The 20,236-nt window shown below is 31.4% G+C and overlaps 2 protein-coding genes across 2 annotated transcripts; both read right to left on the reverse strand.

Moving 5' to 3' along the window:
* Window positions 1-94: 94 nt before the first annotated feature.
* On the reverse strand, window positions 95-2,011 carry LOC117231137 (piggyBac transposable element-derived protein 4-like). Its single transcript, XM_033489252.1, has 3 exons — window positions 949-2,011; window positions 264-843; window positions 95-173 (listed from the first exon to the last, which is right to left on the reverse strand). Exons 1-3 carry the CDS (start codon window positions 2,009-2,011, stop codon window positions 95-97), a joined length of 1,722 nt encoding a protein of 573 aa, XP_033345143.1.
* Window positions 2,012-3,679: 1,668 nt separating this feature from the next.
* On the reverse strand, window positions 3,680-20,167 carry LOC117231140 (high mobility group protein DSP1-like). The gene is made up of 5 exons (XM_033489262.1): window positions 17,657-20,167; window positions 9,612-9,836; window positions 6,075-6,238; window positions 5,733-5,907; window positions 3,680-5,559 (listed from the first exon to the last, which is right to left on the reverse strand). Exons 1-5 carry the CDS (start codon window positions 18,350-18,352, stop codon window positions 5,449-5,451), a joined length of 1,371 nt encoding a protein of 456 aa, XP_033345153.1. The 5' UTR covers window positions 18,353-20,167; the 3' UTR covers window positions 3,680-5,448.
* Between the last annotated feature and the right edge of the window lie 69 nt (window positions 20,168-20,236).

Consider the following 20,236-nt stretch of genomic DNA (forward strand, 5'->3'; position numbering starts at 1 on the left):
CTTTAGTAACAAATGATTGACATTTTTCATTTCATTGATGTGTAGTAGTTGCAAAAATTTTTAATATGACCTACTAGAAACTCAATTATTTTTACTATGGGCTACTACCTACTCCGAGATTATTTACAATGGTACGACTGCGTTTCTGCGGAAGTTTCAAAACTGCTTTACAACTAAAAAAAAGCATGTATGTATTTTTATAATTATGCTTTATTAATAAAATATAATATCAAAAATATAACAATACAAAAAATAAAAACTACTATTTATATTTCTTCATTTTATGATATCTTGAAAAACAATCCCCAAGGTGCATTCTTGGTTTATCAGGGCAAGTATTGCAGTATTCACTCGTTTCATGTCTTTCACCTTTCTTCTGTCTGTTGGAGCAAACAATACAATCTCTTTTTTTGCCTCTACGCATTTCATGAAGTTTCCCGTTTAATCTAATTTCAGAGGATGATGTAGAAGCTCTAGATCTTTCTTGTCGAAAATTATTAATCAGTTGGTCGATTAATAGTTTAACATATTTCAAATGTGTTAATGGTTTCTCATTTTGTTTTTTTTTTACAATTTTATATATGATATATGAATTAATTACACACACCTCCATGCCCCAAAAAAACATTTTTCTCCACCACTTAAGAGACTTTCTCAAAAAACAATAAGTAGATGTATATTGATTAGTTTGATTTATGCTGCTCATAGAATTTGTGTAGCTGACAACTACATTAGGCTTTCTAATGTTTACTTCTTTACCTCCTTGCAGAATTCTTTTTGAATCTATCATTCCAGCATCATTCCAAGTACTCAAGAGTGACATAATTCTCTTGTCTTTCCAGGCTAAGAACATGATTTTTCTTTTTTTATAAACAAAAATTTTCTTATCTGAAAACTTTGATTTTTTAATAAACATCGGAATATCTTTCCTATGAGGTTTTAGGGTACCAGTCAAATAACATTTTACTTTCATTAATTCTTCTGCCAAAGGTATACTGGTATAATATCTATCAGTAAACATATGATAACCCTGTGCCTCTGGAATTTTATCTAACAACTTTTGATATAAATGCAGTGGAATCCTAGTGCTAACTGGTAAATCTGGACGAATAAGATTTCCTGATGTAATACTCCCATAATAAGGTAAGATAGTATAGATATAACCAGTTTCAGAATCCACCATCGCATATATTCTTATACTCCACTTTGTTGGCTTAATAGGGTTATAGGTAATAAATGAAATTTTCCCTTTAAATGTTACTATTGATTCGTGTAAACTAATATTTTTACCAGGAATAAAGTGCTCAGAAAATTTTGAATCTATATAGTCTAAAAAAATGCTGGCTTGTTGTATATGTGTTTTAAGATTTTTGCTCCCTGAGTCAGGTGTTTTTAAATGAAGCATCCAAAATATTTGATTGAATCGAGCTCTCGTAAATATATCAGAAAAAAAAGGGATTCTACTGTTATGTTTAGTCGACCAATATTCTTGCATGTTAGAAATAGGCATTGTACCCATATTTAGGATGACTCCAATGAAAGCCCAGAATTCATCTTCATTTACATCATGCCATGTTTGCCATATAGAGTCTTTAGTTAGATTCTTTGAATTCAACACAGATTTTGCATAGTTATTTGTTTCCTTTATTATTTCATCAACAAGTGGTTTTGTGAAAAATAGTTTAAAAAACTGAATAGGTTCAAAAATATTAGAAGAAATTTGTGGTCCTGTCGATTTTGGTCCTATTGAATAATTTATTCTTGTAGGCCTGTACCCATCCTCTGTAATACTAATCCAATCATCCTCTTCCGTGGTGGAGCTACCCGTATCATCGGTATCCGATTCAATAGGCCGAGCTTTTCGACTTCGATTAATTATATCACTGCTGTCACTATCGCTCTCGGTATCACTATATCTACTTTCATTTATACTATTAATTTCAGCCAAATCGTCACTATAAAACCTAAGTTCGAATTCCTCTTCGCTTTCCGAAAATTCATTTTTTTTCATTTTTAGAGTAAATAAAAAAAAAAGATTATAATAATTTTAACGCACAATTATAGATGAAATGTAACAGTACAAACTTCTAAGGAAAAATGAAGAATATTTTAATTTAAATGTAAAAATAAACTACGCAGATTACTTGAAGCTTTCTTATTCATCGTCAATGTATGGAATAAACTATTGCTTTTATGTTGCCGCAACAGTGACAATGAAGTTGTTAGTTCCACTTACAATGTCGCTACGACATCTACAACGGATTGTAAAGGGTTAAAAAAATATATATTCCTCATATAAATATATTTTTCAAAACATTAATATATCTTCAATTTTATTTAACAGTATTAACTTCTAAACTTATTTGTTAATAATACAACAATTATTATATTTTAGTAATACATATTAAAGTTATATTTTTTACCATTCTTTATGTTCACTTGTGCAGATAAAAGAGAATAGAACATTTTTATATCTTTATTCATTTATTACTAATAATACTTACCTGTACAGAAAATAAAATATTGTACAAATATTTTGTTAATTTATACAAACTTTTCATTTGCGAAATTTAAGATATATCATTTTCAGAAAGATTTCACAGAACTCTATAGTCAGAGTAGTATAATGTTATATCTAACATATGTCACAAATTTCTGTTTTCATAAGTCATTTATAACTTTGAATATTAATACAACATTGTTATACAACCATTTTTATGTGTTGCCTTCATCGAATTAATGTTATTTTTCCAATTCGATATATAAATTCCAATAATTGCACTGCATTGTAGCATGTATTTGATTATATATTTTATTTATTTTTTAATAATATACTAATGTCATGTACCTATAGCAAAAACAAAATCCAGTTATAATCCTAATTATAGAACGAGCTGGAAAATTTTTATGTAATAATAATTGATATATTGCAATATAATAGCAAAATATTCATTTAGAATGCACTATATCACAATTATCAAGGACTAAACTTTTATATAGTGAATATTTTGTATACATAATTTCTTTTGATTATAATTAAATGTAATGATAAATCTTGCAAACATTTCGTTCGCTAGTTTATTACAGTAAGATTATAAATCAAATAAATATTATTTATTACATTTATTAATGTTTTATGCACATTATTGAATCATAAATTATAGGTAAGAAATAATGAACTGTTCTAGTAGATTATGAATGAAAAAATTTATATTATAGGTAACAATTATTCATCTATTATTAGGAATACTATATCAATGGTACATTTATAATCTATAGTAATACTTATACAAAATAATAGAAAATTATTTGAACCTATGAGATACATATAAAAAAGTACAGTAACATCCTTCTGCGTTGAAATATGTAATATGTATAACATGAAATAAGTTAACACATTACTTCCGATTTTAAGTTAACTTCTAATTCTGATGTAAATAGCACCAGCATAAACGTGTAAAATGCACATGTTCCATATTATAAGAAAGCAGCGTGAAAAATAATACTTTATATCATAAACAAATAGAGACTATATATACTTACTTTTATATAAATATATATATATATATATATATATAAATGTTAGTACTCTAAATCTAGTACTGCTTTGAGGATCCAATATTTCGGACATATACATGCTTAGAAACAGGTTCGGAGCAGTACCAGAAACATATTCACATATTTTTTTAAAAGTTTATTTATCCTAAGAGATATACAAAACAAACATTCTTTTGTAACTGTTATAATTCCCCTATAATAACACAGAAAATTCTGCCGTAATTTTCAATATCTGTTTTTATTAATTATCTCCATCAAATGGATACCTTTGTATCAGTACAATTCATTTTAACCAGCTATGTTAAAATTATGCACATCTGCAAATCAGTATTAAAATATTACAATTTCATATTTTACAGTATTCATCCTCTAGCTCCCTCTAGAACAGGTTTTGCTTATATAATCACACATTACATGATAATGTGCACGGGAGATGAAAAGCTTTTACGTCAAAAAGTAGTGGTTACCTGCTGAGCCAAATCAAGGTGCAAGTCAGTCTGACTGTAAAGAAGCCTCTTGTATATTCATTTTGCATACCAATCTTGGCCACGAAATTCATATTTGCATTACTTAGCCTGCTTTTTTTGGTATGCTTCTTACACAGTTGACTCTAATCTCAATGATTAAATTCTGTACACACTAGGATCTAGGAATGTTAATATTACAAGAAACCACAATAATTTATTATAATACAGCCTGCTGTACACCAGATGACTCGAGGCAATACAAGACACGCCTTATCTTACTTTCTTAAACAATGAACGGAATCACATGATTCTGAAAGGATTTTAACGTATTCGTTTTATTGGAAAATGAATATGAGAGGGAGAATGACGATGGTAAGGGCAGGGACTACTTCAATTTGCTAAAACTCAAAGAATAATTCTACTTTAGTTTGTCTTCAACGACTGTCATTAATTTCAATGAGAACAAAAATTCATTACTTTATACGATTATAAAAGATTTGAAATTATAATTATTACTAAGATAACATAAAAACGAATTTTTATCAGTTATGTAAAATAAATCGAATCGCCTTGTTTTTACGAATAAGAATTAATTGTGTTTTATATGTTTTACGTATAGTGTTTTTTACAATACTACTGCTCCATGGCTGGGTTACCGGCCTAATTTTGATTTCACAAAGTTGTGAATTAAATATCTTGTTTCGATTTTGATCACTTATAAGCTATAAGGCTCAATCTCGTGGTTTAGAATACATCGTGTGTGGAAACTATCACATGTTGACGCAGATGTAAAATCGAAGTTGCATTAAAATATATACTTATCCTAATACTTACAACTATACGACACGTACTTAAATCAATTACATTCATACAAAGCAGCCCCATACCCCACCTGCGACAGATTTGATTTAAAGAAATATTCTGTACAAGGATATACAATAAGTCTTCTTACACTGGCAGCGAATGAACTGAACTGATAAATACCAAATTATTTTGAATGATACCGCCCAACTATGGAGCCGCCGTATCCAGTTTTATATAGCTGCAACAGCTTTCAACATAGTTTGAATATAATGTCAACAATGATTGAGCCCCTGCGCCTTCCACCTGATAGAAAGTAGGGTCACCATATCTTTTCATTCTGCTATCCTACGCCATTTTACATGTTACTATCAATATGTTAAAATACAAATGTCATTCATACGATCTTCTTTCGCACCTCTCATACATACAATTTTAAAATAATTAATATAATCGCGGGTATTTAATTATTATTGTAAATAATCAGGGACTGGTGATTAGTTATTTGTTTTCCTAGTGGTGTAAGTACGCTCACGCTAAGATCAATGGTACGTACAGTAGGTGAGGTATGCTTTCAGGATCAAGGACACGGGGTGATAGATGAAATTTTGTCGTGCATCCGCTATTCATCATCTTCTTTATACTCTTCTTCACTGTCACTTTTTACAGTATTTGCTGGAACTCCTACTACAGGTGCACCATCTTTCATTTTCTTTTTGTACGCAGTCATTTCCTAAATAACAAAACATAATATATATCGAGTTCACATAAATTATTACAAACATTGTCAATATATTCGTACATACTGTAGTTTAAATTCTAAATATAAGATATATTTAATATTTAATAATACAAAAAAAATACCTAATAATTTGTTTGAATCATATATAATTATGTTATACATACTCTTTCATATCGAGCCTTATCCTTTTCCGCCATAGCCTCATATTTCGATTTGGTTTCAGGATCTGCATCTGACCACTTTTTACCAAGTTCCTTAGCAATATCACCTACACCAAACTCAGGATTTAGCATTTTCACCTTTCCACGTTCATCATTGCAGAACCAGAAAAAGGCAGATCTATTGAATAAAACGTAATATCATTATTACATGCGCATACATACACAAATTATAGTTTTATAAATATAAATGCAAATAATAATTAGAAATAATTAAAAACTATCTGAATATATTAATTGCGTTTTATTACATTATGAACATTAAATAATTTCATCACATTTACTTACAGCGATCTTTTAGGAGCATTATGGTCTTTGATGTGTTTGCGTTTTTTGCCCCTGCCTTTACTTTCTCCTTTCGGTGGTGTATAATTTTGCATCTCTGCATCGTATCTCTTTTTATCTTTTTCAGCCATTTCGTGAAAACGCTTCTTTTCCTTATCTGACATTGTCTACAAACATGTAGTACATATTATGATTATAAGAAACATACTTGTGTGACACTAAATTTATAATTTACATAAAATAATTATAACTATAATACATTTACTGGTTTACACATTTATATATGTACGCAATGCTATAAAATGTAAACATAATTTGATAATATATAAAAGTGCAATAATTGTGAAAAGTATTAATAAAAATTAACAACTGATCTATATTATTTATATAAATGTATATAAATTACTTAATATTCGGATTAATATTTTTTTAATATTATTGAGGAAGATCAGAGATATTTAATCCTTGTAACTAAAAAATTAGAATGAACAGTAATAGATAATAATTATATTATTACACGTTGCAAATACTGACAGAACCTGAATATATTTTTATCGTCTTTGTTGTTATAATCATTTATGACGAGGTACGAGAATCGGGATCGTGAAGATGACATATTTTATTAAAAAGGAAAAACGCTAATATGGCGAGTAATTAAAATATTGTTAAGTAGGAGAATACCTAATAATAAGTAGACTATGAATGTTTATATATCCATAGAAGAATTGAAGGTGCAAAAATATATATAATATAATTATATATATGTAACCAGCCTTCTGCGCTCAAAAATATACTTGAAAACGTATAGTTCGTGGAAGAACATTTAAAAATTTTACAGCTGCTGAGGCCAACATTTTAGTAAGATAATGGGAGGTCAATGTCTTTAATCGTAAAGACCATCTGGTCTGTAATCTAAAAGAGGAGCGTGCAGAAAGTGTCTCTCCCTTTTCGAGGGGTAGGATGACCAGATGTTGGAGTAGCACCTGTTCAAAGTGACGTTGTTTCACATTTGCAAAACTTCTTCTACCGAAAAATATATCTGAACTTCTTAACGTACCGAAAAGTTTGCGATAAGTAATATTACATGTTATTTTATAGATATTTATCAAACAGTAAGTAATCGTGACAGACATTACGTGAAAATATTTTCTAAAATGTAAATCAATTTCAAATTGATACATTTTATTCGCTTGCAGCTTTCTAATCGCACTTTTATTATACACATTTTGCACAGTAGTTTTATAAGTATTATACAAAATATAAATAATTGGTAAAACAAAATTATTTCCTAATGGAAGATACGATTCGCATTTACGTGTTTTATAGTAATTCTAATAGTAATAATTCTGACCCGTATTTACCTATACTTGTGTTAGACAAAATTCAAGGGAAAATTAATTTTAATCCAAAATTTGTCAAAAAGGCTAACAATCTTATTACCTGTTAGTAGATTTTAACTGCGAATTTTATAGTATATTTTACAATATTTTTAACGAATAAGAGAAAATTCAAGTAAACGATTTAAAAAATTAAAGGACAGCCATGTGATTGGCATATTATTAGTTTTATGACATGATGCATACTATACAATATAAGGGACGAACTCTAAGGAACAACGAGTTGTAAACCGGTCCCGTTTCTAATCAAACTCATGACAAGATCCCGGGTAGTAGCAGGTATATGATTAACCGTTAATCCGAAATATTCCTGATCTGTCCATTTTAAAACTACTTTTCTGACTAGAAGTTTACATAGACAAATATAATCAAGAATTATAGAAGTATAATATCGATGGTGTATTATAAAAAAATGGCTTCACTAAAACATTTCAATACTTCGTATTATAAAAAAATAATTTCATCGAAATATTTCATTACTGTGTATCGATCAAACAAGAATTTCATTCATTGAAATCAACGTCTAACTACCTATAACATTCTTCATTCATAAAAGAAATACATACACTTATTTGCAAAATATTTATATAAAATATTTTCCTACAAGAATTCTTTCCTTTATTAGTTAAGATATTTTTTAGTAACTTCATAAATAATTTCTTTTTTAAAGCTTGTACTATTATCAGTTTGTTGTAAAACTTTATGCGGGAGCTTGCCTTATGTATAAAAAGATACGGACAAGTTATCTTCAAAGAAATCAACGTATAGCAACTTCCAGATGAGGTCAGTTAACTGTAAATTACTACTTAAATTAGTTACACTTTTACTCCGGCGAACAACGCTAGGAATTATTATTATTTCCTGAAACATGTTTAACGAACTAATTATAGTTACTTATATCTTAAAACAGTGTAAAGAAGTTTCATTAGAAATATATATTCTAAATCCAATCAGAGTTTTTTTCGTTCGAAGTTTAGTGTTATGCGCACTAGCAAATATCATACTTTTACATCTTATGTATTCTTATTAATCTTGTTTAAATATGTTTGTGTTTCTTTATTGTATATTTATGTCGGCAAAATGTCTATATAAAATATATTCTTCTGATGTTTTGTTCCTATATGTGTATTATTTCATTATATATCACAAAATATATATCGTGCTCTTTATATTAATGTAAAAATCTCGATTTTATAAGCCACATTATTCAATTATAGAATTACATAAAATATGTAGAATTATGCTGCTAGATATATATCTGGTAATTAAATCAGTTTCTGAAAATGTAACTTCCACAAAGACGTAAGTGCTGTGAAGTTCGGAAATTATACTTCATTTTACAATATGCAGAATAATGCAAAAATAATAGATTGTAACTAATGTAACTGTAATAATTATTACATTATAATTTATTAGCATTATTAGTCTTGTGTTAATATTATTATAATTAATGAACTAAACACATATTAATTATAACACACATGCTATCCTACAGTGAAAAATTTTGATAAATAATTCTAAAAATATAAATAAGTGCACGACAATAATTTTTGCTTATATGTACATACTATTTTCATTGATTAAATCTTTCTGGTAAGTTTGTTGTCTGAATTTTGATCTTTTTTTCCTTTATTTCTGTAAAACCCTTTATCTTGCTTAACCATAAATTTACTTCAGTTTTCTAAATTATCAAACTTTAAATCAAACGAATATTATTTAAAACAAAAAACAATCTGTAAGTTCTGGTTATTAACGATAAACTTTTTACATGAGCCTCTCAGAAACAAAACTAAACAACTTCATTTTTTATTAATTTCTTAATTTCATAACACACGATTAATTAATATTCAATTCTCAAAGAACAAATGACTTACTTCCATAAGTTCATTATGATGAAAAATAACATAAATAATGGTAAATTCTAAGGTGTATTTGAAGAACTGTTTGTAACATCGTCACTTTTCTGTATTTTTCAATTTATAGAATTGATTAACGTGTACTTCTGAAAGACTCATATATTTTATTCTATAAAATGTGTAACATGCTTTTATAATTTCATTATTATTAATTTGGATGTAAAACGATAGAATTTTAATTATATCTCAAGTGGATGAAGTTCTAGAAATATTTTAATGTCTCTTACCTTCCACCTCATTGCACACTTTTTAGAGAATTCTCGAAAGACAATCTTTTCCTCGGGGTGTTTCTTTTTATGTTCTTGACGACATGTTTGCACGAAGAACGCGTATGCGGTCATCCGTCCTCTTGGCTTCGAATCCTTTCCTCTCGGCATATTGTCTCGTTGTTGTAAACTCTGAGCGTTATTTTGCTGGAGATTATTCTGCTGCGGTAACTGCTGTATCTGGTGCTGCAATAAAAGAATCATTATTAAAAACACGGTGGCAATTATCAGTGTCCTCTTAACTCTCGTTTAACGAATATTTGAAAAAAGGAAGAATTCGCTAGCGTTTTATTTTTAACGCAAAACGAACAGACTAAAAAAATTGCTATTCTTCTTTTTCTCTTTCTCTTGCAGAAATTGATTAATTATCGTATCGAATTGGTAATGTAGATTGGCTCAAAGTTACAAGATTCGAGCCAGCATATTTTGTGATGCGTACAATTCTCTTTTGTTTCACATTGTGATAAACTCTACTCTAAACATAATATACAGGTATGAATACTGTATTGGATTGCCAAATGTTTGAATAGACCAGAAGCCGCCTCTAAAGATGTGTTTTCCAGCGAATATTATTCAAATTAGCTTTGAAACTTCTTCGATACTCTCATCCAAAGCCAGAATCTGTCTGAATAATTGTTAAAAGATATCGAATAATTAGTCCATATCGAGACGTATCTACATGTTAATTTTACCCATTACTACTATAACGTGCAATATATTGGTAATGACCTTTTTATCTCTAATGTACGAATCCGGAATCTAATAAAGGGATTCTGGAAAATAAAGTTTTTTTTATTTCTAATCAGATTTTCTCCCTGCGTGCAAAGCATTGCTTCGTAGACGAAAATAATACCAGGCGCATAATAGTATTGCGTGCAGCTATGTTATAATTCTAGAAGCTAGCTGTTTAAAACACTATGTGTACAGGAAACAAAATTCCTTCATGACATAATATAATATATGATGATTGTATAATACATTGTATTAATAAGCATAATTGTCATGAATATCATTTCTAATACCTAATATATAATATACATATACATATTATGTTTGAATAAATATATAAATAAGTTTGAAATATTAATTTATTGCGTGATGCCTAGCACTGTTATCTTCTTGTTAAAGATAACATTCACCAATATTTTGTATACAATTTAAATAGTGTTCTGCAAGTCAATATTTTGTTCCAAGTTTATTAATGAAATATAATTTTCCTAGTGATAATATAAGTTGAAACGAATTATTCTAAATAATTTATTAATATCGTACAGTTATAGATAGCAATGAATTGGCAACAGGCTAGTCGGCAACTAAGCAATTATTATCGTGTACTATTTATCGGGTATTAAACAGTATAATATTATACTACTGTTAATATCATACTGCGTATTATTATTATAAAGTTACAGTATCTATTTTAAACTACAATTTCATTGTGGTTGAAAATAGAAACAAAAAATGCATCTAATGTGAGAATATCATAATTCATTTGATCATTATACTTATATGGAATATCTTGTAATGTATTTAATGTAATATACCTATCGAAGAGTAAATTATTTTCCTTTCTCTGAGTATGAAACCCACAAAATATAGCAGAACAGACTTGTATGCATTCTCTATGAATAACAGTACAAAAAGAAGAATTGTTGTAATAAAGACCATGCTTATATTATATTGTATGTCTTTTACAGTTTTCAGTAAAATGAGAATGGTAAATGATAAAACAAAAAGATGAATAAAGAGTACTTAACTTTACTACATGACATCACAATATACTAATTTCATTAGCGATGCTTATTATGCGGAAAAGAGAATTATAATTTACATTGTGATAACAAAAAATAAGTACTTTGGAAATATATTTTCGAAACGAACGGCATAGTACGAGAAAGTTAAAATTTTGCGAACATCGTTAGTGTTCGTAATGAACATTGATGTATGTACAAACTTCATTAAACGAGATCGTGTTTTCAGCATCAACTAAAATTACTTCTAGATTGCATGTTACTACGTGTACCCAACAAATATTTACATATACGATCAAACAGAAATTGATATCCCCCATTTGTTTAATATTAAAATTTAGTTCAATTATTTATCTAATTGACAAATACCTGCCGAAGAAAAAAGATGACGATTTAGATAATAAAATGAAATACTGAACACAATTCATTGGATTTTCAAGAGAAGATTTCCTGAAAGAGTGTACTCTAATATAATTTAATATTATTAATATATTACTTTAAGTTTCGTTGATGTCATATTTTAAATTTATATCGTGTTAAAACTTATCAGTGAAAACTTTGGAGATTGGATTCTTTTTATGTGTACTGCATTTTAAATCTATGAACAAAATTTATATATCGCTTACAGCGATATTTATATCAGTATATTACTAACATCTTTTCCGATATCTTAAAAACAATTTTGTATTTATGCCATATACCTCACTATTATTGGTTATTACTTTTTGTTTAAAAAAAAGCCTTATCTTTTTTTATAAACTTTAAGGTCAATGTAGATATAAGATATTGATGTAGAAATAATGTATTTCATGTAGTTATCTACTCTTCTGTAAGTTTATATCGACAAAAAATAAAATTCTGTATAATTAATAAATTAAGAGATAATAAATTGCAAAAATTTCTGCACGAAGTTTTTAATATTATGTTTTGTGTATTTGTAAATAGTGATCTCGTAAAATATCGAGTATAAATGATCAAGTAAAAATATTTTCTTTAAACATTCGTAAAAAGTATAATTTACTCAATGATAAGAATCCACTTTAAATTATAAAACCTTATTACTGAGATATGTCTTTTCAACTTAAAACAAATTAATTCCAAAGCTATTCATTTATTTAAATACGCTTAAATTATCTAACCAGTTAACAAGTATGTACTTTTATTTACCTTTTTATAAAAAGTAAATACTTTTTATTGTACCTTTGTGTACGTTATTTAATACGTTTTGACGGAAACATGTCAAGTAAGTGTTCAATTATTTAAACGAAAGATAAAGAGATAATATGATAACTTGAAGAACAAATTTCACCAAAAGGATATGATTCTGAAGAAAACTAAAATTTAATTTACTTCTAATCTTTTTTAAATTCTAAAATTGCAATCAAATGTTCTAAGATTTCTGTAATGATAAAATATGCGAACTAATATGCATTTCATGAATAATCGTGCAATATGTATTCTTCATTGCTGCATTTCATTTCCTTTGCAAAAAAATAATGTTCTGTAATTATGTTTAAGATAATCTTACAAAATTCGATCAAAATGTTAAAAATGTAACAATACTTTCATCTGCAATATCTGAAAAATAAGAATTCATTATATGTACATCATTTTGAACTGCAAAAATTATGCCATATGTTATAAAGATTGAATTCCTCCTAACGCTACTACGTCACACTGGATCAATTTCGAAACAATCTGTTGTGTTGTTCTGTTATTAAAAATATTCTCAAGTTTGAAAAAAATACGAAAGAATTGTTGCAGACATATATAAATTCTTGTTTCTTTTTACTGGTTGGAACAAGTATTACAATATAAATCAGAGTTAAGAATAATATAAACCACTCGACCCACTATTCGAAACTTTATATTGCTATAACTAAAACACGTTGTCAAGGAATATAAGATCTCAACCGATCTCAGGAATTAATCAAACATTAAAAATAATGGAAATATTTTTCCATATTTAAACGTTCTTCAATGTATCTTCTTCTTGGAGATTAAGGAATCATTTATTACTGTTAATACCGGTTTCTCATTTATGATACTGTTTTACGATGTTTGCAACTATCGTTTACAGTTATAATGTTTCAGTAAATCCTGCGTGTAATCACATTCGTACAATAGAAACATATTATATAAAGATTTGATACATAAACCATTTTGAATCACTACCTAAAGTTTCATCGAAAATTGATTACTGTTACAAATTTATGTCCAAACATATCACCGAATATGGTGGCATTTCAAATATTCCATAGCTCAAACTATTTTATTGATAAAATCGGAGCATCGTTTGTTCCCTGATATCGAAAAGCGGTCGGAACAACTAAGAGGATCAACTCCTAAGTTTATTGTAAAGTAAAATTCAACGGAACGAAATTATAAAAAATTCCAAGATCCTAAATGCAATAGAGATATCTTTTGGAGTTTTAAAAACCCTTGAAAAATGTATGTTTGTATATTTCATACATATATTTATATACAAAATAAATTTTATGTTCATTTTTTAAATTCCCCTCGAAATAACTTTTACTGTTTTGGTAAAATCTATAACGTAAAAGTCGCAATATTTCTGAACGAATATCGTTTATTATTTTATGAAATGTACGCATAATCGAATCAATAGTTCCAATCTTTTCTTTTCGCAAAGAGAAAATTGCAAAGAAGGTTTTCTTGAATAACGATACGTTCAACATTTTATCCAAGGAGAAAGAACGTAAGTTTATTTCCTCCATTTACCTCTATCACTGTAATCTTAAATTTTCGGGCCACTTTCTGACTTTCTCTCCATCTGATAGATACAGAGACTTTAATCTTAACTTTCATTCGAGCTCTGCTTTTAATATTGCTCCAAATACGTTTTCAATGCTCCGCGATATTGAATGCTCTTTATTGGAATCTCGGGAAAAAAACACGGTATTTTTAAAGACAGACATTCTTAACCGACATTCTCTAACATTGCGATTCCGGAGCAATAAAAAGTTGTAGCGATGTAATAATGTTATGTGTTTCATCAGTAATGTGTTAATAACTCATATTGTGAATATCGCGCGATTCTAGATTAATAAAGATTAGTGTGGAAGTAATAATTTCAAATGAATAAGTTTATGTGTTTCATATCTATTATAATACAGTGTCTCATACCATATTTTTGAATAAAAGCATTTTTAACCATATTCTTTTCGAAATTATTTCAAGATAATCATTTCATGCTTCAAACTAAGTGCTCTGAAGAAATATTGTAACATGTATATTTACATTAAGTACAACGAAAGAAACCTATTCCTAGTGCATCACGTATGTAAGAGATTCAACAGTGACTTGTTGACATCTCGCTAAATTTGAGCTTGTCATAGGACAACTTTACAATATGTGAACATTTGTACTGACACACGTTTATCATTGTACAGTCTATGCTTGTAACTCTACTGTTAAAATATGCACAAAAAATGATATTATGATTTGAAACAGTCTGATTAACGTGTATTTTTTGCTTGCCAAACGTTAAATAATTCATAAACCGGCAATTAATTTTGCCGTTAAAAGATACGCAGTACAGATATCAAATTGTATTATTAAACACGTGCGGCTCATCTCTAATTAGACTAGAACATATACATGAATTAAAACTTGCTGAAATTAGGACAAAAATCAGACAATTATAGAACCAGTATATCCAATATCGTGGAGAAATAACTAAAAGTATTCGAAGGATTTTGTAATTTCTCGAAAATATTGGAATACCCAGATTCAATATTGCTAGTATTACTTTTATTTTTCCTTAGGGATTTATAATTTATATCCATGGCATATTATGTATTTATGCATTTATCTATTTTATATATATATATATATATTATGTACGTGTTAGAGTTTAATATGAAATATCATATTAAAATATGAAACATAATCCTTCTGAAATTTTGAAGTATCCTGAAACTTTACAGGGTTGAAATAGAGTTTAATTTATCGTTAGAAGAATTGAAAAGCTGAATATTCTTGAATATTTTTCTGTAAATTTAACACGAACTTGTGTACAGAAAATGTAATAATATACTTGAATAACTGCAATCATAAAATCCAGTAAAATAGAAGATGAAGAACAGTATTCACGAAACAGAATTTTATACTTTTAACATCATTGAAAAGTAGAATTACTCTTTTGTGCTCAACAAACCTTCGAACAGACACTAACTTTAGGAAATTCATGAGGAAAAAATGACTATAATTTCGTCACTTTATTTTATAAATAAAGCGGAAAATTGCCTAACTTTTATCGAAAAGAATCTAAATTTCTTTTTTCCAACATAAATGAATAAAACACGAACCAACAATACGGAGATATGAATTTTATATTTGATTCACAAAATCAATTCCAATGCGAATATTTTTCAATATCGGACATACGATTGCTCGGAGCTTCTTTTACTTATTAATAATAAATATACGAATAAAGGAAACGACTAAAAAAGTTTTCAATCACTCAGAATCTCTGAAAAATAAAATTCTTCATTTCATATTTAATCAACGAAACCAATTAAAAAGTGGCGCCTCTTTGTATCAAAGAAATGACGCTGTGAATTAGAATTTTTTTCTATCTACTGACGATTAAAGCTTCAACCAGGACGATCAAAAACTAAACTTCAAATCGTCCAGAAACTCTTTGAAAAAATAGGAATTTTTAAATAGGTATTACGAAAAAGTATTCAAATATGGTCAAAATATTTCAAGTAATTAAAATATCTGACAAAAAATCCAATAAAATACAGTCATGAATAAATGAAGAAAAGTCTAAAGAAGAAACATTTGAAAATTCTATAAAATAGAATTTTGTTGCGTTAAAATGAAAAAAACAAACTAAGAACAAAATGATTCCTTATCAAAGGAACGTCGATCAATCGGAATTTCTATTTCCAATCGTGAATGCCTAAAACACTTCGATCAGAGGAATCGAAAAAAAAAGAAGGGAACCGGCACGGCAAGAGCCGCTGTACGAACGTACGTACGAAGAAGGCCGCACGAAACCCGGAATCAATAGCGGACAACGGTCGGTGGGGCAAGAGACGCGAGTCAGGATGAAACGCAGACGGTAGTACGAAAGCAAGCACGATAGAATCAGTTATTAAGATTTTTTCAACGCAAATAGAGCCGAAAATTCATGACTAATTTGAGTCGATTATCATCGATCGTCGACATGTTTTGTCAACTGATGAAATTTTTCTTAATGAAAATAGCGATTTATCGGCAATTTCAATAGAATATAAAAGATAAAGAATTAACAAAATAAAAATAAAGAATATTTTCGAACGTATTGCCCTTGCTAATCCAATTGTTGGATATTTGAAATGAAGTATAAATCCATCTGATTATTTCCTACTAAGTGCTTTCCCTTAATAACGTCGAGATAAACAGCTCGACGACATAGCTACGGGTATAATGATTCAAAACGTCGTTCGTGTCAAAGTATAACCATCACAATGACGACCATTTAAACTTTTACAGCCGAGACAAACAGAATAACAAGAGTTCAAAATTCTTAGAATTATTCTCGCATATTAAAGCATGTCTTTATGAAGATATTACACGGCTAAGGAGAAATTGACGTTCAGTCACGTGTTATCATAATTACTGTAATTATGCTCTTTACTGTACTCTTTCTCTTCGGTTCACATACAGAATGAAATAGTGATGCTTGCCCAACTAGTCGAAATCGATTTTCTTCTTTTCGTCAGTTCTTCTCAAAACAAAAGAGAGAAACTGTACAACTCGTGTATTTGTTACAAGTATTATTCTATATCACTAAGCGTAAAACACTAAAAAAAGTACTTTTCTTTTCAGTGTTTCGCATAGTTACTAACAAACCACTAATAGATTTCTCGCTTTATCTACGAAAAAAGAACAGAAAAAAGGTAGTTGAAGAACGAGATGCAACAGAAGTGCAACTTTTTGAAAGAAACCGCAACATATTTAATAAGTTAGAATGAGAGAGATGTTAAACCTATCGGTTAAAAAGCGATACGAAACTGATTGTCAAGAAATATTAAAAGACCGTATCTCAGCCGCTTTTCTTCCAAGTGCATAAAAGAATCCCGCGCAAATAGAAGTAAGCGAAAAATATATATATAAATGTATGTAAATGTAATGATGTATAGGGTGAAAAAAACAATAGAATATACTTGTATGAAATTAAAAAGCAGGCAATAACGAGAAAAAGAGGAAGCATAAAGGGGGTCGATCGTGGTCGCAACATACCGGGGACATAACGGGGGGCGTGGACGTTTGTGTGGTAATGGGCGAGAGGTGCTGCTGTTGTTGGCCCTGCAATTGCTGATGCAGGTTGTTCTGGCCGGCGTCCATAACTCCACCTGGGTACCACCACTGTACGCCAGGCGGTGGTGCGGAAGGTGTACCAGGTACACCTCCGCCTGTTCCGGGCCCCGTTCCTAATCTATAATCATAGCCTCCCCTCATGCAGGAGCCAACCGGCGTAGACGTCGAGACGGGATTCGACTGTGTGCCCGTGGTGGCTGGATTCTGAAAGCTGGAGGCCATCTTGTAGGAGAAAAGCTGCTGGGTAGCGGCAGCGGTACTCCTAACGATATCCTGATGATGCTGTTGCTGTGCTTGCTGTTGTTGCGTTAGCTGCTGCTGCTGTTGATTCATCAGGTGTTGATGTAAATTCTGCTGTTGTTGCTGTTGCTGCTGTTGTTGCTGTTGTTGTTCGGCAGATACGGCGTTTAAACCCGAAGGCCACCAGGCGGTACCACCGGAGGCATCCTCGCGGCTTCCTGGGCTCGCTGTGCCCCAGCCACCGGCAACGCGGTGGTGTTCCGACATATCGTACACGCGGACGGTCTGTCTGTCACTTCGGCCTCGTTTACCACAAACGGTACCACCAACCAAGGAAAAGAAGAGGATGCACGAAGAAATTACACGACACGCACTCATACACCACACATACGCTCCTCTGTCTCCCTCATACAGGACATGCACACATACGCACGCGAACGCTGTGCGCGCGCGCACGCACTCGCTCGCTTGCTCTCACACCACCGACAAAGTATACCTCTCTACACGCACACACACATGTACGCACACGCACCCTCACATTCGTACGGGATCCTGTTCGTGACCGTCGTGTATCGCGCGACACGCACCGCACGCGCTACTGTGTTCTCACTGTCACACCACGTTTCTCTTGTCCAGCCGGCGCACTACACGATCACTACTAGTACTCCTGGTAGCACAAGCGGCTTCATACACGCTGCTTTTTCCACGACGATGTATAGAGGAGGTCCTCGTGAATACGTACGTTATACTTGGGATGCGGTCTACTCGACGCTACGCTCAACCGTTCGTTAGCTCCGTGAGTAGGTATGGCGGGTAGAGGAGGAGGGCGGGCGGGTGGGTAGGGGAGGGCGCTCTCTCTCCCCTTCTAGCTCTTTCTTTTTCCCTCTGTCTCCCCACCATCGACAGATACACTGCCGCGTCTCTCCGTCTCTCTTTTTCTCCCTCTTTCTCTTGCCGTCTCTTCTCTCTTCGCTCTCCTTCTCTTTCTCTCTTTCCCTTTTCTTCCCTCCCCTAAGTACTCATAGAGCCTTTCATTCGAGAGACACAACGTTTCTTTTCGAAGTCACCGATAATGATATTTAATAATAAGTATGTATCTTCGTTCATTTATGCGTGCACTATTGTTCCCCTTACGAAAAATACATAGTATATATATATATACATATATATATATATATATATCTATATTGCCCTTTTCTTCCCTCGAAAACGTGACGGCCTCTTCTCTCTACTTGCTCGTACACACGGTGCTAATTACGCACTCTATGCGACACCACGCTCGCATAGAGACGCAATGCTTCTTTTACGTGTATATACACACCGATGTTGGCTGTTGCACAGTGGTAGTGGAACGCGTAATAGCTTTTTCACATGGAGAAGCTTACGCGCGGATTGCTTCTCTCGCCACCGACTCTACACGCGATGCCGCACACACAGAGGGCGAACCTGGCGAGGACGGGCTGGCTGGACGCTTGTATATTCTCTCTTTCTCTTTCTCCAACCCGATCCCCTTCCACACCGACCCGAAGTCTCACTCACTACTTGTCTGTTTGTCTCTTTCTCTGCGTTCCTCTGTCTTTTTTCCACTTGCACGAGCTTAGCCTTCCTTCCAGCGGACGCCGGCGAACTCGTACAGCGTTGCCAAGCCACGCTTTCACCCGCCCGCTCACAAAGGAAAACCCGAGTACGCCGACCAATCGAACTACATTTCTGCAGTGGTGGGGATGGCGGGAGTCTACCACTACTGACATCGAGGCAACGTCGCTTTCTCTCTTCCGTTCGTAGAGAATTCGAGAGCCATGGCTCGTAGTCCCCGGTAAGGTAGAGGGGCAAACGACTGCAAACCCTTCTCTACCCTTGAAACTCGAGGTCAACTTTTAGGCAGAGAAAGAGAGCGAAAGGGAGAGGAAGACACACCAACTCTGACTTGTCGCCGTGCGCTCTTTCTTCTCGCGCCTTTTTTTACCCTTCTTAGTTTCGTTACACTGCTACGGTCACTGGAATTTGCTCCACATTGGTACTTCCTGCTTTTCGCGCACCCTTTTTCCTGCGTGTCAAGTCGGCTTTACCGACCGAAGAACTCTCACTTCGTGTCACTTGTCAGTCGATACGGAAGAACTTTTTAAAATTTCCAAGAAAACAAAACGCGGAACATCTTTTACAATTTTTTTAGATTTAACGAAATTATGCTTTCCTTTAGTATATCCATCTCTTTAAAGGCTTGAAATATGCACATTACATATATATGAATGTAATAGTTTA

The sequence above is a fragment of the Bombus vosnesenskii genome, unplaced genomic scaffold (genome assembly GCF_011952255.1).
Source record: "Bombus vosnesenskii isolate JDL3184/JDL3185 unplaced genomic scaffold, Bvos_JDL3184-5_v1.1 scf7180000013271, whole genome shotgun sequence".
NCBI classification, from domain to species: domain Eukaryota; kingdom Metazoa; phylum Arthropoda; class Insecta; order Hymenoptera; family Apidae; genus Bombus; species Bombus vosnesenskii.